Source organism: Dendrobates tinctorius, unplaced genomic scaffold (assembly GCF_039654945.1).
Source record: "Dendrobates tinctorius isolate UK_male_01 unplaced genomic scaffold, ASM3965494v1 ptg000069l, whole genome shotgun sequence".
Classification (NCBI taxonomy): Eukaryota; Metazoa; Chordata; class Amphibia; order Anura; family Dendrobatidae; genus Dendrobates; species Dendrobates tinctorius.
The window spans coordinates 31,798,163-31,821,037 of NW_027361737.1; the positions used below are offsets into that span (position 1 = coordinate 31,798,163).

The 22,875-nt window shown below is 45.2% G+C and overlaps 1 protein-coding gene across 4 annotated transcripts in view; it reads right to left on the reverse strand.

The window, feature by feature from the left end:
- The window catches only part of LOC141095331 (calcium-binding protein 39), a 43,371-nt gene extending 24,156 nt beyond the window's left edge, over positions 1 to 19,215 (reverse strand). The window contains exons 1-3 of one of the 4 annotated variants that reach the window (XM_073581303.1): positions 18,765 to 19,212; positions 14,115 to 14,194; positions 8,596 to 8,747 (exon numbers count right to left, since the gene is read on the reverse strand). In XM_073581303.1, coding sequence (XP_073437404.1) covers positions 8,596 to 8,709 — 114 coding nt within the window. In that variant the 5' untranslated portion in view covers positions 8,710 to 8,747; positions 14,115 to 14,194; positions 18,765 to 19,212. Of the gene's footprint in view, positions 1 to 8,595; positions 8,748 to 14,114; positions 14,195 to 18,764 lie in introns of all 4 variants that reach the window. The other 3 variants (XM_073581302.1, XM_073581305.1, XM_073581304.1) reach the window with 3 other exon arrangements.
- Positions 19,216 to 22,875: the final 3,660 nt, after the last annotated feature.

Below are 22,875 nucleotides of genomic sequence, written 5' to 3' on the forward strand. Positions count from 1 at the left end.
AGCTTCACGGCTTGGACAGCATCTTCTTGATCTAAATGTTTGGCCCCGATAAAATAGAAAGACCTATGCTCACCTCCTGTGGTGGCACTGCTCCAGCAGTGTCGGCACTCTCGGTCCTGGGGATCTCGTGCAGTTGTGACATGTGACCCCAACAACCAATCAGTGCTGGCGTCACTGTCTCCTCCTTCGGACAAATCAAACATGAAGAGGATGTCCGGGCTGCAGCTCTTCTCTCACATCCTCTTCATGGTCAATTTGACAGGAGGCGGGGACAGTGACGTCAGCTCTGATTGGGTGCCGGGGTCACGTGTCAGAACAACAACATGGGATCCCGGGGGAGAGCAAGTGCCGACATCACGGGAACGATGCCAGCACAGAAGGGGAGTGTATGCTTTTTTTTTTTTATTTTAATCGGGGCCAAGCGTGGGGTATGAGAAGAAGTTGTCCAAGTAGTGGACAACTTCATTAACACAATAGGTTTCCACCCAGCTTCATATATTTCAGCAAATATGAGATAAATGGTGTATTTTTAAAAGCAAAAGACAGGTCATGCACAATATAAGATAACTAACAAAGGGAACCCTCTAGAAATCCTAGAACCTTCAGCTCTAGATGGGTACTGCTATTATTAGCCTGCTCACAAAGGCTGCAGTCCAACAGTGAGCACAAACACTACACCACCAAAATATGGACCTCTCATAATTACTATCACTGCGGATAAGAGGATGAAACCTGGCCCAACCTCATGCAATGGCCGTTGACAAACTGGTAATACTATGACCCCGTATAAAAAGCTCATTGAGAAAACATTGCACGGCCTTAGCAAGATGCATTTGTCACAAATCAGTTTGCAAAATTTCTGATTTGCTCAATTTTCTCCAATCGACTGTAAGTGCAATTATTGTGAAATGTAACCATCCAAGGATAACAATCCAGCCGTAAAGTGGCAGGCCACGTCAACGCACAAGGGCTGTGTGAGGGGCTGCGCAGGCTCGTGTAGGTCCCGCGCCAGCGCCTCACAGCTGCAGTGGTAATATCACGACTACAGCACATCACCCCTGCAGCAAATCACTGAGCTTAGCAGCCCTGACAGCTTAGACATTACATGTTGCTGAGCTCAGTGATCGGCTACAGCGGTGATATGCACTGTAGTCAAGATATCACTGATGCAGCCAGTAAACAAAGAGTAGAGCAGCGGCAGACAGACGGCACTGGACCAGGTGAGGATGAGCAACAGTAAATCTAGCCCCCTAATCAAGCTCAAACTAGTAGCTTCTATTCTATATTTAATGGTGGGCCTGCTTATTAGTCAGACCATGGCTCTTTGGTTACATTGAGATCTAGTATTAGACTAGGGGCTTCTCTCTAAGGCTGGGTTCACACGTAGCAGAACTCCCGCGGAAGTTACAGTGAGAATTCCGGAATTACATTCCGCGGGAAAACAGCATTTTAAATTCCCATGGAAAAACTAACGATTTGCAAGCGTAATTAGTTTGCAGAATGCTAGCGGTTTCCAAGCGATCTGTAGCATCGATTGGAGAACTGATTGACAGGTTGATCACACTCGTCAAACATAGTGTTTGACTAGTGTGACCAACTTTTTACTATTGAGGCTGCCTATGCAGCATTAGTAGTACTAGTAAAAAGATCTAATGTTAAAAATAAAAAAAATTCGGGTTATATTCACCTTCCGACGTCCCGCGCAGCGTCCCCAGGCCTCCGCAATGCTCCGACAGGTCCCATTCCCAGTGATGTATTGCGGCAATGACCTTTGATGACGTCTCGCGAGACCGCTACTGTATCGCGAGCCAGCGACGTCAGCAAAGGTCATTATCGCAATGCATCACTGGGAACGGGACCTGCATCGCTGAAGCCTGGGGACGCTGTGCGGGATATCAGAAGGTGAATATAACCCGATTTTTTTATTTCAATTCTATTTTTTACAGGGATATGGTACCCAGAGCCCGAGGACAGTCTCCTCTCCTCCGGACTGTGGGTACCATCCGCAAATGTTCTGCTTACTTTTCGCATGGTGGGCACAACCGGAAAGTAAGCAGAACAATGCATTCCTATGTGGGCGGAATCGCCGCGATTCCGCAAAATAATGGAGCATGCTGTGGTTTTTTCCGTGATGCGATTCTGCCACGGGAAAATCCGCAGCATTAGCACAGCATTGCGGAATCCCATAGGATTGCATGGGATGCTGTTTTTTTGCGGTAAAAGCCGCCGCGAAAGAAAAACACAACATGTGAACGCAGCCTAATAGTTTTTGAATGTTAATGCACTAAATCAGATGACTGATGATAGCTATAGATGCATCAGGATCCTGCTCTATCTGTAATACATGGTATTTTTTCTAATTTACCTGGTATTTTGACCTTATTCATGGGTCCAATATGAAGCTTTTACTTTTTCACTTAGCCCCGGCTGTCTTTAAGTGTCTTTTTTACCAGTTTCCACATAAGTATATTTTTTTGCCTTTTTTGTATATAGTCTTTATATGATTATTGTATATTAATAAATTCTATTATATTGTTAAGCATACATTGAAGAATAGTCACTTTTCTTTAGAAATAATCCCCACATCTCATATAGCTGGTGACATATGTGTGCTCTCTAGACAAGTATTTAGGGTGATTATTCTTATGGGTTTTTCATGTTGAGCACTTTTATAATGTTTTTTCAGAAAGTGAGAGCTTCCTACTGAGAGGATGTTTCTTTTTTGGTTTTCTTTGACTGTGTGAGAAAGCCATCACTGACCACACAACCGACTGGACTTACACAGACACTGGGGATTTCAATAAATAAAATACAAGTGATACAGAGTCTTTTCCGACAAACCTATATATCCTTCTGCTCAGCTTCTTCTCTGCACCGTTCTGTCCACAGACCGGACTGCGTGCACAATGTGATAGTCCCGTTAGGACGTGGTAACTTATTTTTGCTGTTAAGGTCCTAAAATGTCACACAACACTGATTTGAACTCTATCTTTCACATATAGCATCATTCGAACATGCACTGTGAGTCAGAACTTCTCGCTCAGCACAACCTCATACGATCTTTTGGTTGGACAGAAATTTCACACACGCACCAAAATCCTGTAGAAAGCCTTCTCTGAAAAATGGGGGTCGTTATGAATGCAAATGGGGACTGAACTGTATACCAGAGGTGCTTTAAAGGCTAAAGGTACTGTCACACTTAGCGATGCACCAGCGATCCCGACCAGCGATATGACGTGGTCAGGATCGCTGGTGCATCGCTAAGTGGTAGTTAGTGAGCTGCCACACAGGCAGATCTCACCAGCGACATCGTAGCGGTCGGGGGTCGCTACTTACCTGTCACACTAGGCGATCCTGACGTCCTCCCACCCGGCACCACGCTCGTCTCTCCACAGGAAGCGCAGCAGGAAGCTGACGACGAGAAACGGTCCTGGACGTTCTCGCGAGATCAGCGATAACCAGCGGGGGAGCGAGTCGTAGGTAAGTATCACACACAGCGATATCGCAAGCAATATCGCTATAACATCACAAGTTATAGCGATATTGCTAGCGATATCGCTAAGTGTGACAGTACCTTAAAGATATTGGTGATAACAGATGGTCAATACCTGTACAGTGGTGGTCCGGACACCTGGCAGCACCACCATTCTGATATTACGTCTTAGGGTATGTGCACACTTTGCGGTTTCTACTGCGTTTCCGCAGCGTTTTTGGCTCTGCAGAAACGCAGCAGATTCTGCTGCGTTGTACAGTACCTTTATTTCCTATGGAAATAAAAAAAAAGCTGTGCACATGCTGCGTTTTTTTCCGCGCGGTTTTGCTGCGGTTTTCAAAACGCAGCATGTCAATTGTTTTGTGCAGAAACACTGCAGTTTTAGGCTGAGTGCAGACGTACTTTTTGGTCCTGCGGATTTTTCCGTGCAGAATGGAAGAAAACCGCATTTTTCCTGCGGATTTCATCCATTTTTCATGCGGTTTTCATGCGTTTTTGTGCGGTTATCCACTGCGGTTTTCCCCCTGCGGATTTGGTGACGGGGAGATGGAAAACCGCACAAAAGAAGTAACATGCTGCGGATTTTGTACCGCAGGAAAACCGCGCTGAAAAATCCGCAGCGTCTGCACAGCGTTATTTTTTTTTTTTCATTGCTTTTAATGGTACTGTACATCACAATGCGGATATGCAACGTTTCTGCGCGGTAAAATCCGCTGCGGAACCGCTGCAAATCTGCATCGTGTGCACACAGCCTTACACCTCATCCATTATGAGGTGTAAAACCGCAGGGCAAAAATCGCAGAAAAACCGCAGCACTTTGTCCTGCGGATTTCCTGCGGTTTTCTCTACAAAATCCGCAGAGACAAAAAACTATGTGTGCACATACCCTTAGGATAGTGATATAATAAGCCTGGAAAATCTCTAAAAACCCAGAGTTATTGATTGGCATATCTAACAAGCGCACATAGGAGTAATGTCAGGTGTCCATATACTTTTGGTCTTGTACACAGGATATAACCTCAAGCACTGGAAACGAAACAAGTACAGACAGTAAAATGCAGAGAATTCTGGAAGAGAAGCGCTATGTATCCATCACAAGGCGAGCATAATTACAATGGGATACTGTGCAGACTGGACAAGTCAGTCGCCTACTGACTACAGAAAACGGATTGTGACAAAACAGGTTAAACTGACTACATGTGAATTATCATAGTAACAATTAACGACATCTGGAATTAGGAATGAATCACTTCCTGGGTTCTCACACCCAACCATGCAGAAAGGTCCAAAACCACGAGCAGTCAGAGCCAGGAGTCTGGAGAAAGGCTTCATTCAACTGCAGAAGGCTAAAAACACCAACATGTAACGCATCACTATGACCGCTACCAGGCGTCATATGTAACGTATCAGAATGACTACTATCAGGCGTCACATGTAACGTATCAGAATGACCGCTATCAGTCACCACAGGTACCACATTACTAAGACTGCTACCAGGTATCACACGTACCACATCACTATGACCGCTACCAGGCGTCCCATGTAACGTATCAGAATGACCGCTACCAGGCGTCCCATGTAACTTATCAGAATGACCGCTACCAGGCGTCCCATGTGGTAACTTATCAGAATGACCGCTACCAGGCGTCACATGAACCACATTACTAAGACTGCTACCAGGTATCACACGTACCACATCACTATGACCACTACCAGGCGTCACATGTAACGTATCAGTATGACCGCTACCAGGTATCACATGTATACAAAAGATATCCAGACTCATTTTATATACCATGTAGAGGTGAGAAAAATCACCTATTAACTACATATACCTCCATAATCAAGTACAGCATAAATCAGAGAAACTAGGAGTTTTTAGAAAAAAATATACAAAATTTTATTGACACCATATAAGTACAAAGACACAAAAATGGTTAAAAGATGTGTTTATAACAAAGACACCAGAAATTGAGGCACCCAACAGCATAAATCAGTAATATCTATCAAATAACGGCAAGTGCCATTAGTGATGAGAGAGAGCTTCCAAATACACAGATTAAAAAGATACCTTATATCGGTCATATATCAAAAAGGAACACATAAAAAATTCTTATGAAGTGTCAGCATGTACAATAATGAGGGGACAGGGCCTCCAAATACATCGGTTAAAGTGATAGCCTGTAACAGTCACGTGTCCATAGGAGACTACCTTAATAAGAATCAGCCCACACAGTAAAGTTTGTAACTATTATCAGGTGAGCCCGCCCCATGTCAGAAACACGCTGAGAAAATGACCGAAAAGGCAAACGGTAAGTGAAGGCAGAGAGGAAGCCTTGAATCTCACCGATATGCTGTGGTGCGTGGACACTTCATAGGAATTTTTTGTGTGTTCCTTTTTCATATATGACCGATATAACGTTCCAGAAATTGGACTTACCAGTCTCCCACTGACAAAATATAGATCAATGTCATAAGGCCTATATGTCAAACTCTGGCCCAAGGAAGATTATGTTAGGCCCGCGATGCTGGCAACGCTCCCCCGGCATTGCTCCTCCTACTGTATCGGCATCCTGGTTGAAAGCAATGGTGGAAGAGGAAAGCCATCCGCTCCCTCCGCTATTATTCTCCCTCTGCATCTGACATCTCAGCGCAGCGGATGCGATAACGTCACTATTTTGCGTCCACTGTGCAAAGCAGTGAAAAGCCTCAAGAGAGCTCACTGCCGAGATTGGAGAGGCAGAGGAACGAGAAGAGAACACTTTTTTTATGCGTAGCCATTCCTTTGTATGGAAGACTAGGTGGGGCCCATGACACTGCACGAAGGACTATATGAGGCCCAATATACTGGGGTGAGGTGAGGGGTTGAAACGGGGTACAGTAGAGTCATCATACTGTGCATGTGAAGGAATTCTCTTTGGGGGCATCAGAGTTTTTTTTTTTTAGGGGGGGGCACTTGTTGGCATCATACTTTATGGGGGCAATAAAAGGGCAAATCGGGGAAATACCGAATGCTCCGGTCAGATCTATTAATTAAAAATGTCCTTTGTTCCTAGGGCCAACCCCTTTAAGTCCGTTTCCAAATGAAAAGATGACTTGTTATATTTTATGAGAATGAAAAATTTCCTCAATTGTAGACTTTTTTTTTCATATAAATATCAAGGTTGGCCGGTGAGTTTGTCCAAGTTTATAATTTTTAAGTTTAACATCCCAATTATAAGGGAAAGCTCATTGAAAACATTGCACATGATTTTATAATTTCTAATGTGCATGGAGGCCTTAGGAAAGGAATCTAGAGAACAAATAACGCTAACCTCCCCCTTTCTGATTACATTGGGACCTCCTAACATTTTATAGTATAGGTGCATTTACGTTACACGAATGTACCGATAATCAGGCAGTGTAAATAGGCTACCGATCAAAAAATGGCAGTGCGCATCGGAAGTGTAGTCTGCCTTTCTAAACAAACATTAAAGCAGTTGTCAACTACTCTGACAACCCCTTCTCAATCAATCAGAATGTTTGCCGCTTCTAAAGACACTTAAACTCATCTCTGGTGCCGGCGCCATTCCAGCGGTGTAAAAATTGCTCTCCCGATGCCCATGTAACGTTGATCCCTCACGTGATCCCTGCACCCACATAGCGCTGGTGTCACTTTGGGCGAATCGATCAAAAGGAAGTCAGAGCAGCCGCAGCCCTCACTTCCTCCTGTTGGTGTTCGATTCGTCGAAAGGCGGAAACAGCGACGCCAGCGCTGATTGGGTGAAATGCTTGTGAGACAAAGTCACGTGAGCACCGGGAGAGCGAGCTCCGACACTGCTGAAACGGCATGGGAGGTAAAGTGCTGTAATTTTATCGGGGAGAAACACTCAGATTGAGAAGAGGTTGTCAATAGTGGAAACCCCTTTAAAAATGCAAATATGTAGCTGATCGGCAAACGTTAAAAGCAGCTAGAGTACCTTAAAAGGTAAGCTATAATCTGAAAATAACCTATTTCAAATCAGGTTTTCGTGTTAAATGTATTTTTTTAAATCTTATACAATGTTTTGTTGTTTTTTTCTCATATCACAAACTAAAGCAATTTTCACACTGGAACCGTTTCAGTCCAAATGTACATTATCCCCAATGACCCGACTCCCACCCTATCTTTTGTATTGAAGCAGCTAATGATCGTGTGCAGAGCTCACTATAAAAGATGGGCAGAGGGGTTAGCTATGATATCTCCTATTGTGAATGGCAGATGCAAGTGTGATTAATAACACTGCTTCAGCCTTCACCTCATACCAGCCAGTGAGGTGGGATGGGCAGCCCAGCAGAGCTGACAGCACTGTGAGGGGAGCAGCTACAAGTGTTGGTAATGAGACAAAGCTCAGCTCTGCTGTACTGCCCCTCCATCCACACCGAGTGCTGTGAGATGAAAGTTGAAATATGTATGTAATCCCACTCACCTCTACTCTACTCCTGGCACGTTGTAATCACACACAATTTGCAGTGAGAAGATCAGACAGCCGGTCATTACATGCCGCACACTGAGATGCCAAGAGAGGGCTTACAGGTAGACTGTCCAATCTGCAGCACATATCTGCTCAGTCCCATGCAGCCATGTGACATGAGGGATGACGCAGGAATTAGAAGAAAATGCCTAGTATGTTAAAAATATTATTTTGGCATTTACAAAAAAAATCCAAGAGGAAACCACTGTACACAACAACTAGACGACACACTTTTGGAGGGTATGCTCATTCCGACATTGTGCCTTACAGCAAAATATATGGCTACTTGCATTGCTCAAAAAGTTGCTCTAGGACACAACATAGATGTGAACAGCGCCTTATGTAGCCTTTTACGTTTTTCATTTGGCACAGTTAGAATGTCCCTGTGATAAAATTAATCTGCAAAGTCAATATTGTCTCAGGATCACAACCGTAGATCTGGAGATCAGCCTCAGACTTCAGGCTGAAATTATAATTCAGCAAAGAAGAAAGGTTTGATATTCTAAAGCAGAAACAGAGAAAACAACCCAGGTCCTACACATTCACGCCATATTACATGCAACAACTGATCTCAGGACACACTGTATAGACGCATGAGGTGTTCTGTACCTTCTCTGCTTTCTTGTCCGAGATGTCCTGCTTCTCCAGTACTGCTATGCTTTCCTTCAGGTTCTTCACTATGTCTGCTGGAGACTTGTGGGACTTCCCAAAGGGAAATGGCATGTTTGCTGGGATAACACTGCTTTACAGCCCCGTACCTCCTGCAGGATAAAGTGAGAAGATGCACATCAGCTGCAGCGCTGTGAAAACAACCTGCAGAGGACGTTTGGTGATCTTGCGCTATAGATTTATTAAGAAAAAGTTCAATTCATTTTATTAACAAAATGTTCCCCTTGTTTGATGGGCTTTAAAAGCCCCCATAGTAGACATAAGTACAGGGCAAGAATAAATCTTTAGATGTTCGCTCACACTGCCGAAAAGGGGAAGCAAGTTCTACTTCAGGCAGCATGGTGTCTGCGCTGGGGTCCGGAGTTCAAATCACACCAAGGACAACATCTGCAAGGAGTTTGTATGTTCCTATTGATTTCCTCCCACATTCCGAAGACATACTGATAGGGGATTTAGATTGTGAGCCCCATCGGGGACAGCGATGACAATGTCAGCAAAGTGCTGTAGAATAAATGGCACTATACAGTGGGGGAAATAAGTATTTGATCCCTTGCTGATTTTGTAAGTTTGCCCACTGACAAAGACATGAACTTTATAATTTTAAGGGTAGGTTAATTGTAATTTTTATAAAGGTGACTATGTAAGGCAGCTGTCTTTAATGCAGGTAACGAGTTGATTAGGAGCCTCTAACTGGTCTGTAGGAGACAGAACTCTTAATGGTTGCCAGAGGGATCAGATACTTATTTCTCACTGCAAAATGCAAATAAATTGATAAAAATTTGTAAAGTGTGATTTTCTGGATTTTACTTTTGATATTCTATCTCTCAATATTAAAATTAACCTACCCTTAAAATTATAGACTGTTCATGTCTTTGGCAGTGGGCAAACTTACAAAATCAGCAAGGGATCAAATAATTATTTCCTTCACTGTATATAAGAGAGTAAAATAAATTAATAAAATAAACCTGCAACATACCTTGCGTCTCAGTGTAGCAAATAAACCCCAATTATGAGGTCAAACAAACCAAATAATACCATATAATAGAAAATAATGTCGGCAACAGGATAAACACATTGGGCGGTATCCACATGTGTGCGGCACAATATCTGAGAGATCACACATAACATATCAGAAAGTAGACTGGCTCACACCACGTAGTAGGACAGAATAGCTGGCTATTTTCTTTCCATGGTCAAGAGGTATACAAAAAGAACAATATTCAGCAAGTCGGTTGCCTACGGCCAATTCAAACACAAAGCACTTTCTCAGCCGTTTTATCATATTTCATGGTGACCGACAACCTGCTTTAGGACATGATACCAAAACCATGCAACACTTTGGTAAATGAGGAAAAATCTGAGAGATTTTTATAGAGTCTCAAATACATTAACGCACCATTTATATGGGGGCATCCATATTTTCTTTTCCTTCTTTCTCCAGGTTGGCTTTTGAATATAAAGATTAGAAATATAGTGCAGAAAACCTTTAGGGGTTGCCTACAAGCCAGGAAGGCTACTAAACATCTACAGCATTATTTTTTTAATACCAGATTAGAAACTTTATTTTAAAAACACAGAGGTGGATATTGTAAGAGACTGAAATGGCTCACTGGAAGGAGGCTTTTATCCGGACCTATGTATAACCCCAACCACACCACTGATTGCCTAGGCAGAAAGCTGCTACAGTGTACACAAAAAGATGCCAACCATGACTAGGAGGCATGGGACACCTAGTCCTGCAGAGATAATCTCCTGCTGATAAAACACCGATTTTATTGAAAGAGTAATACACAGCCCAATTGGTGACACATTACTGGAATCAGGGGCTAAAGGTACTGTCACACTTAGCGATGCACCAGCGATCCCGACCAGCGATATGATGCGGTCAGGATCGCTGGTGCATCGCTAAGTGGTCGCTAGTGAGCTGCCACACAGGCAGATCTCACCAGCGACATAGCAGCGGTCGGGGGTCGCTACTTACCTGTCAGACGAGGCGATCCTGACGTCCTCCCGCCTGCGTCCACGCATCGCTCGTCGGCGCCACAGGAAGCTGAGGACGAGAAATGGCCCAGGACGTTCTCGCGCGATCAGCGATAATCAGCGGGGGAGCGGTCGGAAGTATCAGACATGGCGATATCACTAGCAATATCGCTGCTGCGTCACAAAACCAGTGACGTTATAGCGATATTGCTAGCGATATCGCTTAGTGTGACAGGCCCTTAAGCCACTAAATAATGCTGCTCTCAGATTACACAGCAAAAACCTTGTGACAGATTCCCTTTAAGGCAGTCATCAACTGCACTGGTCATCACTTTCCACACCCTAAAACAACTACAAACCATTTCATTTCTGAACAAATATAACAGAGTCGGAGTCGCCCACACGTGGCAAGTGGAACAAAGAGACAATTTCTGCTAAAACGTTTGTTAGAAGTAACTTCACCTTGTGCACTAACTGGGTTATAGCACTTCTACATTAGGGGTCCAAAAACTGTAGACAAGCTACAACTTTGGGTATAGGTGGTTTTTCCTATATACTCCCTGCTTCTCCCCTAGAATCATGAGCGTGATAGTATCTTTATATGACAGAAACTATTAAGAAGTACACAAGGCACTCATATTTGGGGAAATGAAAATTGCTCTGTAGATATGTAACATGAACTTCTGCTAATAGTCTTGGTTGCGGACAACCAGAGTGTAAAAGACAAAGAAAAATAATTAAATTGGTGGACGACTGGTGTCTTTTTAGCTGATCCACCTGCACAAAGGCTGCGGGATACTGAAAACATGACATACATGCCTACTGAGCTTGCAGAAGGAATTCAGTGCTTGTAGGAACCTTGGCATCGGGCAACCCTAAGAGTTTCTATCATTCTCTCTCATTTATATCTGCATCTTGTGCATGGAAACATGTAACAGGCACAGCAACTTTTGAGCATTATGCATGATACAGGCCCGCCTATGAAGTAGTAGAGTTGCTTCAGGCCAGCCCATGCATCGCGGCAAATACTCAGATACTCAGACTGCGAAACACAGATGTGTGCATCCGGCGTACGTTAACCCCAATAAGGAACGAGTGATGGTCCATATACAATATGGAAAGGTGGCACATTCTCGCTATTATTACATTCACACAGTAGACTTTGGGCCCCTATTCTTGGGACTAATTGGGGTCTTCTGTGTTGCTTATGGGACAAACCCTTTAAGAGCAAATTTTCCATTTTTTCTTTAATGTCTGTGAAGGCTATACAAAGCTTTGTTTCTTAATCTTCTTCCACAATTCTGGTGCCAACATTTAAATTGTATGCAGATTTTATATTTTTTTTATTTCCTCATTTTGAACTTTTTTCAATTCTTGTCCCCTTTAATAATTTTTCAATTAAACATTATGCAACAACACATTTATACAGGACAACAATTAACACAACTTGCGTTTGTTTCTCTAAAGCATGTTCAGTACATGAGACTAAGAGCGGTCACAGTCCCCATAAGAGTAACAACAGTCATACACTAGACCAGGGTTCCCCAACTCCAGTCCTCAAGGCCCACCAACAGACCATGGTTTCATGATCTCCTTTGTATTGGACAGGTGAAGCAATTATCACCTGAGCAATACTAAGGAAATCCTGAAAACATGATCTGTTGGTGGGCCTTGAGGACTGGAGTTGGGGAACCCTGCACTAGAGGCAGGGAACAGCAGATTTACATCATTGTGTGTTGTCCGTTAGTACCTATTCTTTAAATGAAGTAACCTAACAGAAATCGGTCGATATCTATCAGAAATGTGATCTGCAGCATTTATCGGAGTTTCCATTTTTCAGTCCTTGTTGGGTGCTGTAATTGAAAAGTCATTCATGTCAAGTTACAGATGTGCATCTCATCAAAGGAAACCAGACGAGGCCACAGATGACAGCAACGATGGATCAGTAACTTGTTGTCTTACGTTATGGCATTGTGGGCCCAAGACTACAAAGAGAAGCTATGAACCACGAGTTAGGCTAGTTTCACACTAGCGCTTTTGAGCGCAGCGACGGCCTGCGCACGGCCGCCGCTAAGCCCCGCCCCCCTGCCGAGCCTCCGCCGGTAGCTCCGCCTACCGGCGCATGACGCTGCATGCGTCCCCTATCTTTATCACTGGGGGTGCAGGCCATGCGCAGTATGTGTTTGGCGGCGCATGCGTCCTTTTGACGGTGCGCCGACCTGGCCAAACGCAACCTGCTGCAGTTTGGTTGCGCTCGGCGCACCGTCAAAAAGGCGCATGCGCCGCCAAACGCATACTGCGCACGGCCTGCTCCCCCAGTGACAAACATAGGGGATGCAGGACGCATGCAGCGTCATGCGCCGGTAGGCGGAGCTACCGGCGGAGGCGCAGCAGGGGGTGGGGCTTAGCGGCGGCCGTGCGCAGGCCATCGCTGCGCTCAAAAGCGCTAGTGTGAAACTAGCCTTACTCAGAAAAGATCCGTCAGTATCCACAACATATTTCCAGCTTAATGGCCTAGATGTGTGGCCCAGCTCAAGGAAATATCTGGCCATGTAAGCATAAAAGGAGAAGAGCTTCCAAAGAAACTATTAATAATCTAAAAATGTGCTGGTATGGCAAACTACCACCAGGGGCCTACTATAATGTCTCACTGCCCAAAATACCACTCATTTTGTCTGGGAAACAATAAGATCAAACTTTAACTAAACTGGATAAAGCCCCCAAAAATTAAAAATGTAGCCGTGAAGTTGCAAGTCAATGCAAATTATGAAGTATTCAATATTAAATTCCTCTCTTCAAAATACCAGCATGGCGAAACACAAAATAAATCTGGTAAAGAAGGTAAGTATATTACGCTACTCCCATTGCTTATTAAAATGTCTGCTTACGGAAAGGCCGGTTTTACACATCCATGAAGCAAGGACCATGCTCTGCTCACAATGCCCGCCCTGAGCGCCAGGTCGCCTGCCCCAAGCTAACTGACTAATATAGGACTGTGAAGCAGCAAGCTCATCTCATGAGACCTGGTGGTAGAGTCAGGTATTGGGAGCCGAGCAACGTCAGTGTTTTATAGATGGGTGAAACTGGCCTAAGACAGGGTTCCTTAACTCCAGTCCTCAAGGCCCACCAACAGATGATGTTTTCAGGATTTCCTTTGTATTGTACAGGTGAAGCAATTATTACCTGAGCAATACTAAGGAAATCCTGAAAACATGATCTGTTGGTGGGCCTTGAGGACTGGAGTTGGGGAACCCTGGCCTAAGATAAGACCTATTTAGTGCTGTTCAGTTGGCGGGGACTGGGTACTTCTGACAGATTTAACAAGCTACACTCCAGCTATTGGGCTTATTAATCACACAATATAAACTCATGCATTACATGTATTGTATCCATAGATAGGAAAGGAAATAAAGCAAAGTGCAACATACACATGCTTGTGTGAATACAGAGAGCTTGCAAAAGAAAGTACTGCTGGTTACCTGTAGTTATAGTTAATATATCCCAATAACTGGGTGGGCAGCCAGCCTCTGCAGATCTCCAAAGGAAAAGTGCAGCCAACCTGTAGAACATAAATCAAAAATACATTTAAAAAAAATCCTACTTAAGGGGAGTCTGTCAACCCAAATGCAAATCAAACAGTTACAATAGCCTCGAGAAAATCACATGGGCAGCATAAAATTTTATTACTGGAATTTGTTTTATTCCATATGAAAAGAGGGTGCCCGCTTGTTGTGGCTAAGAGCTCAGTGCAACTTTACACCCCACCAATTTGCAAACTGAACAGTTCCCCCATTCTGATTAACAGCGCTTGCTTGGCCAGATTGAGTCTTCCTGAACCCCAAGTGCAGCAAATGCACAATGACTATAGAGTGTAGGGATGAGCCCCCTTTTATCATTGCCATCTGAACGTGAATACCACTCCCTACACCCAGAAGTGTAGTGAGTGGCTTCAGAGAGGATGAGAAGATCAGCTACCTGCTCCTTCTGTCTTCACTGCATCACACAATAGGTGCAGTGAAGACAGGAGGAGCACATAATGGTGCTCCTTATTGTCCGACACTAAGCCACCCCATACACCTTAGATGGCCATTAGCCAGATGATAGTTTGGCCAAGCATTCATCCGGGAGCTATATCACTCAACTCACCCATATGCAGGAGCACTCACATTGCTGATATCTCTGCCCCCCCCCGACAATCATTAGTCAGGGGACCCCTACTCATATTAGATTGTCGGCGACATCAGTTGACATTAGTATAATCTGTATTGTAAATTAGAGAACTTTACGTCTATCATGGCCTTCTTATCACCACAGCAGTTCTCTAGCAGGCAACAGACTAATGTGTATTTAGGTGGATTTTCTCTATAGCGTTTACTGTTGGGGCTAAAGGAAACAATTACATTTACCTGTGTATTTCCACCAGACGAGCAGTCTTATTTAGGACTAATTTACAAGTATTACTGCCTAACTGCAGATCTTGTGACCTGGACACACAGTACCGTTTATGCCAATGATGCTAGTAGTTCAGATCACAAGACCTGTAGTTAGGCTGGGAATTGTGATAGTGAAAGAAGGAAAAAAAAAAACAAAAAAACAACACAAACAGTGGACCTTCCCCTACGTGATGAGCGGTTATCCAATGACGCATCAAAGTATCAGATGTGCGGTCCTTGGGGGACAAACAACCACATGAAGCAGTGTTCACTTGTAAAGTTGTCAGAAGTTTGTTAAGCATCCAGTATTAAAAAAAACAACTGATAAAAATGGATTTGTTACAAATGGCGCAAAAATGGATGCAAAATAGAAACAACCAATAAGATCTGCAGACTGCAATACAGTTTTGATCCATGTAAAAGAAAAAAAAAAATGGATAGCAGCTGGAAAGAAAGAAAACTAAAGGCATTTTATGACACTTGTGTTCCAAATCAAATGAAATGCATGGAATGTTTTATTTCCATTTGTATGATCCAAAAGCATAAATAAATACTGGACATGTGATCAAAAGCTTACTGTGAAGGAGATCTTGATGCTGCAGTAAACATAAGGCAGTGTCAGCACTAAAAGCCCCTGAAGACAGGTCAATATTCGGGGAATTAGCCTTCTGAAGAACACTCATTGCTTTTATCGGGTGGTCTAAACAAAGACTGCCAAGCAATCAAAATGATTGGCCACACAAGGTCCTGTATGAACAGGTGATATGCTTCCAATAACATGAAAGGCCATGTCAGGACAATGGTATTAGCAGTCGTGCTGAGCACATACAATTCTGTATGACCTGTGTAAACATGACACCAGATGACCGATAAACCAACTTGATTGTAGCTGATTGACAGTCATTTTGCAGCCACGATCACACGGTCTAAACCTGGTAGAAACCATTAAGTACTCTTAGCTTTTCTGTATAATTATCATTGTGTTTTCATGTGCTATTCTAGGAAGGTTATACAACGACAAAGTTAAATGAATAATATTATACCAAGTGGGGAGCTTTGTGATTGCCATGTGACAAGTACCTGTTAGTGATGAGCGAGTATACTCTTTGCTCAGGTTTTCCCGAGCTTGCCCGGGTGTCCGCCGAGTATTTTGGCGTGCTCGGAGATTTAGTTTGTGTCGATGCAGCTGCATGATTTGTAGCTGCTGGACAGTCTGAATACATGTGAGGAATGCCTGTTTGTTAGGGAATCCCCACATGTATTCAGTCTGTCTACAATTCGCAAATCATGCAGCTGCTTCAACAAAAATTAGATCTCTGAGCACACCAAAATACTTGAAGGTCACCCAAGCATGCTCAGGAAAACCTGAGCAACGAGTTTACTCTCTCATCACTAGTACCTGTGCATCACACTGTGATAACTCAGAGAAACAGCTTTCCAAAAAGATAAAATTATACAAGATGGCAGCGAAGTGACTTATTACAAGGCCATGTTTTATTGAGTAAGGAAAGCTCTTTAATATTTGCATTTCACTATAGCAATGATGCTTAAGAGCGCGCTATACCAACGAGCCATGCAGCTGCACCACCAATATGATTCTAAGGCCACGCTGAGTATTTTACATCAGTGTCTATAAGCCAAAGCAAGGTGTGGAACAATCAGAGGAAAAGTATTAACAGAAACACATCACCACTTCTGTATTTATCACCCGCTCCTGGTTTTGTCTTAGAAATACTGATGTAAAATACTGACCAAATACTGACTGTGTGAACGTGGCCTAAGAATGCTCCAATTTACTGATAACATATAGTGATCTAACATAAAAGTTTATTATTGACTCCACTGGACTCCTAATAGTCTTAGATTTTACAGTAATTCCATATTCAAGGTTTACATAAGCCGTAAGCATCACTGCTGCTGTAGTATTATTATAAAATTACTAAAGTACAAAATAACAGGAAGCATAATACCCAAAAAGGAGTAATCAAAGCAAATATATAAAATAGGAAGTGTTGGCATTGCATAACAAGGAGTAGCCGATATATGAAGACAAGGGTTGCATTACAAAATATATTAACGAAATACATTGTATGAAAGATTGCTTTCCAAATAAGTAAACGAAATCAGGGCACCAAATCCAGAAAAAGTTTTATAAGTTACCCTGTATAGAAATGCTCCTCTAGAACACTATACAAACACAGTATATAGCAAGATGAGGTATCGGTAAGTGGACATTACCCACTAGTCCTAATGTCTATTCATCTGCATTTCTGCAACTTTTCACTGACCATTACTTGCGAAACTACAAGTCTCAGCAAATAGCATTAGCATGTTTGCAACACTCATTAGGCACAAAGACGCATCATAGTCCAAGAAAACCTGGGGAATCCACTGGATGTAGTAACGACCAATTCTACTGAAGACTGCGCTCATCAGGAAGTCTCACATATCTGGGGGAATAAAGAATTTATGTGAGACTTCGTGATGAGAACTATAAGCCTCAGCATCTCTTGCCTCTATGCAGCTTACATATCATGCTGGGACTTGAAGTTTCACAACAGCTTAAGAGCTAGCTGATGCAGGTCACTATTCAGTTGGATGAGGAAAGGAATACCTGAAAAGTCTCCACTCTTAAGGTCCCGTCACACCTAGCGACGCTATAACGATCCCGACAGTGATACGACACGACAGGGATCGTTGCCGCATCGCTATGTGGTCGCTATTGAGATGTCAGACAGTCCAATCTACCCAACAACGGAGCAAAGATCTAGCGTGTCATAGCGACCTTTGTAACGAAGTCGGGAACGCTAATCCCCACCTTGTCTTGCTTCGTTTGGCTAGGTGTCAAACGTGACGATACAAGCGACTCAGCGGGACATGAGCGACCAAAGAAATGTCCAGACATTTCGGGCACAATCAGCGATACCCGGCAGGGGGGCTGGTCGCTGGTCACACACAGCGATCTCACTGGTAAGATCGCTATAACGTCACAGTTCTAGTGACTCAGCAGCGATCTCGCTTAGTGTGACAGGGCCTTTAGTGTAACTTCTGCATAGATTTACATTGGTAATGACCGCAATTAGCATTTTCTCTACTTATCTAATGGCATCCGCATGCTGATCAGCTGCCATTCACATCACTCCTCTAGGTGTGGAGCACACAGTACTTCAATCCTAGGAGTGATGGCGGTGGCATTTCACTGCAGAGAGACAGCAAATTATTTTTATAGATAAAAGAAAAAATAAAGTTAAATCAAAAGTGAGTCACACTGGACAATTCCTTGCACAAGCCCCTTGCCCTGGGTATAAAGATCATTCAGACATCAGATTCTCGGGGGCAGAACACGTCCCCATTATAGTCTCTGGAGAGGTTTACAAGTCCGAGTATTTCCGCACCAAATCATGAGGACAGGTCTGATTGTGATCAAAGTCACGTATCAAGCTTGTCGACTGCCACTGATTGATAGAAGTCGGAGAAACTTACATTAGTGTGGTTTTTATGCAAGAAAAACTGAGACACTGACCAAAAAGTGATGAAAAACCTGATCCGCATCGTGGGTGAAAAGTCACTGAGGTGTGAACGAGCCCCAAGATACTTTATAATCAATACAAGTCAGGTGACCTGTGACACAGCACAAGGGGCCACATTATTCAGGACTGCCCCACAATACAGACAGGGAGCAGATCATGGACGCACCAGGATACTCACAATGTGACCTAGCGAGCACCAGACACAGGGACACCCCCTCTGCCGGGCCCCCTGCTGCCTCCCGGGCTGGTATCTCTCTGCTGACGGGGATTCTTTCTTCTCTGTTCCTTTCCAGGGCTTTTGTCCTCTCCAGTCACTTCCGGGGTGTCAAGAAATCCGTGACACTGCTGCGGTGCCACTCCTTTCCCGTCACTCCGGGGTGTCTCTGGTAAAAGGGTCACTCCGGGCGTCTCAATTCCTTCTCACGGGTCACTCCGGGCGGCTCCTCCCGTCTCTATGGTGTTCTCGGTCCCAGAGGGATCACTTCCGGCGCACGCGATGACGTCACTCGGACAGCGACATCAACTGGAGAGCGAGGCGAGATGAGACTCTATGGTAAAACAAGGCTAGAGCGGCCAGCGGAGTCATTACGCGAGCTCGGGGGCTCCCCCCAGTGGTAGCGTTATACGTGTGTCCATGTGGTGGGCGGTGCCCTGTACAATGTGACACATACACGGGGCAGGAGAGCAGTGAGGACGTGGTGTGCGGGCGGAGACCTGGTCAGTGTGAGGCGACGGGTCGTGGCCAGTGGTCACGTTGTCAGGTCTGTCTGCACAGAGAGGCTCCACGGTCTGTCACTCGTTATAAGCACTATTATCAGATAATGCCGCCATACTCCGACCAAATACTGATCTCACATTACACAAAGACCAATCATACCGCCACACCTTGTGTCCACACACCTTATGGACCAAATTTAAAGGGGTTGTCCACCCCAAAGTAGGTTTTTGGTAAGCTGTGCAGCTTGCCCTGTCCTAACTGTGTGATGTATTCGCCATTAGGTTTTTACTCCGGTTAACTTGTGGCCGTTCACCAAACGTACTCATGGTGGACAACCCCTTTAAAGTGTTATTCCCAGGATAGTAAGTTTCTCCCTATCCACAGGAAAGGGAGAAATGTATTGATCATTGGGTGTGACTGCTGGGCCCATCCCCCCCACCCATGATCCTGAGATCTCCATTGTGAATGAAGCAGAGGTAAGCGTGGTCGCCCTTCGCCCCATTCATTATCTATAGGACTGCCTGAGTACAATGCTTGACTTTCTCCAGCAGTCCCATAGACAGTGAATGATGCGGAGGTCATTAGAGATGTAGATTTGGGTTGTCAGGTTACAGTGCCCCGTTCTCAGAATCACTGTGTCTCCTCCGCTGTTAGTGTTGTATAGATAGGGTACAACTTACACTCTTGGGAATTTGAATTTCTAGCACCTTTTCTCAACCTACACAATCTATTCCTGATGAAATCCACTTTTTATTTGGTCGTCCATGACAGCACCACCTGAGAGAGGGGATCCGCCCTTCAGGAACAGGAAATCCTACAGATACATAAGGGCGGCACCTCTCCCACGCATCAGTTGGTTTCCTGTTGGACAGGATTCCCTACAGATCGTACCATCATGGACGAGGATTCCCCAGGCCGGCTGTTCGACTCAGGTAGCGGGGGGGGGTCTCCTACCTCGGGCAGTACGAGGTCCCCTGGATGCGCCACGGTGGGTCCCGGCAGGGCTCCACGACGGTGTGCGAAGCAGGTGGGAGCGGGATCCAGCGGATGCCCGTCTCCAGGGCCGGCAGGTAAGTATAAAATCCCCCCCGGACCCCATCCCTGGCCCTCCTAGTGCGGTCACCCCGCGGTCCGGGTCGCGGTCTGGGGCCAGCTGCGGTGGCTTGGTGGAGGGCAGGGAGCGCCGTGCCGGGTGGCCTGCGCGCCCCCGCACGTTCACGGAGGCCGGAAGTGACGCCGGGCCGGAAGTCAGATGCCGGCTTTTCTCCTCTGTGCGTCGCCGAGCGCAGTGGCGCGGGGGGGGCGAGACACAGGGGGTGGAGTCCATGGACGTCGGGAGGGGGGGAAACTAGCCCCTGGCCATGACACCTGCTAACTCGGATTTCCGGGGGGAGGATGAAAAGGGCACAGAATCGCTGCAGTGGATGAGCCAGAAGCTCGCGTGACCCGGCTGGACCGAGAGCAGGAGCGTACCTCAGAGAGGTCCCAGACAAGCTCCCAGCAAAAGATAAAAACGAACTGGACAATCCGGCCACAGAAGTTCCTCCAGGCCGAAGGATCCAGCTCGCTTCCCCCCCCGTGATCTGGTACCTACGCCTTCTGCTCAGGGTAAGAGATCTTCGTGACTGTGCCCTGATGCAGTGTTCCCCTTATGTTTTTTCCTCCTATAGTAGAAGTGCGCTGACAAAGCGAAAAACAAGGAATGCTCCCTTTGGAATTGCTTCTTGCCGGACGCCTACCCTAAAAACATGTGCCAGTCATGTATAGGACGCCACCTCTGACAGGCGCGGGAGCGCTTCCTTCTCTCAGCACACATCAGCCATTTATCTTGGTATTTCTTCTTGAGAGATTCTCCTCTCCTTCTGCACCCTATACAAACCTCCAATATTGGAATAAGCGATAATATGATAAAGGCTCGGGCTGAGCCGAAACGTCTTTTATTTATTTCGCTTCCACTGTGTGCTATATTCCTGTTTGGCTCCCACATGTAATAAAATGAATACCTAGTTGCATAAAGTCTGTTTGAGTGTGCGGTGAATTAAATTAACTTGCGATTAGGACCTACTGGTCCGTTGCACCTGCACCTTGTCGATATTTGACTAGAGTGCACGCTAACTACACAGTCATGTATGCGGCAGACGGTTAAAAAAAAAAAAAAAGGGAGTAGTAGTCGCAAAAATTACCATACATATTTCCTTACTCTTTCCCCACTCCTACAGGTGGCGGAAGAAACCACTGACTTCGCTACGAGTCTAAGGGAAATTATCAGGACGGAAGTTAAAGCTCTAAAGTCCGTATCCCAGGGGGAATCCTCTAAGAAAAGAAAGAGAGCAAGTTTCTCAGGGTCGGACTCCTCAGCTGACCCTAGAGGAAAGGAAGATTCCTCAGAGCCCTCGACCTCCTAGTCTGCGTCCTCTTCAGAGGAGGACGCCAGTCGTTTCTGCTTGGGTCTAGAACAAGTGGATAAATAGGTCAAGGCAGTTAGGGCCACCATGTTAAACGACAAGGTTCAGAACCTGATGAATAGGGAATGGAAGCCAGAAAGAAAAGGCTCCCTACCACCGGCTTTTAAGCGACGATATCCCTTTGAGGACCCCTTGGTGAACAAATGGGACAAAGCCCCGAAATTGGACGCACCAGTGGCTAAAGCGTCCAAAAAATCCGCTATTCCCTTTGACGACATGGCTTCCTTAAAAGATCCACTAGATAAAAAGACAGACTCCTACCTGAAAGGGACGTGGGAAATGTCAGCTGGCACCCTGAGGCCGGCAGTAGCGGCTACCTGCACAGCCAGATCTATGATGGTCTGGCTGGCCCAGCTGGAGTCACAATTAGAGGACAGAGCCTCGAGAGAATCTATCTTGAAGACCCTACCCACCATCCAGAAAGCGGCAGCCTTTTTAGCCGACGCTTCAGCAGATTCTGCAAGAATGGCGGCCAAAGCCGCAGGTCTATCAAATGCAGCCCGACGGGCTATATGGCTAAAATGCTGGCCCGAGGATATCCAGGCCAGATCCCGGCTGTGCTCCATCCCGTGTGAGGGGGAATATCTATTCGGTCCAGTCCTAGATGAACTCCTGGAGAAAGCCGGCGACAATAAAAAGAAATTCCCTTCCCTGCCCACCCCTTCCTATAGACTTCCCTTTGCTAGGAAGAGATTTTTCCATAGAAGATCATCCAGAGACCGGGGCAGATGGGAAGATTAAAAGAAAAAAGGTACCGGGTTTATGTTTGGAGGGGGACGCCAGGAAGCTTCCCGTGAGACCAAGAAACCTCCCCAATGATTAGCGACTCCAGTGGGAGCCTTCTACCAAGCCTGGTCACGGATCTCAAACAGTAACTGGATCCTGGGGTTGGTAGCCTCAGGTCTAAGGCTAGAAATTTTCCTGTGCCCCCCGCAACAGTTTTAAGGTCACCCCGCTCAGGTCTTCCCTGTCGGAACAGGCTGCCCTAGAGACCGAAATCCATGACCTATGCCGTAAAAGAGTACTGATAAAGGTACCAGAGGCAGAGAAGGGTGAAGGCTTCTACTACCTGCTATTTTTGGTCCGTAAACCGG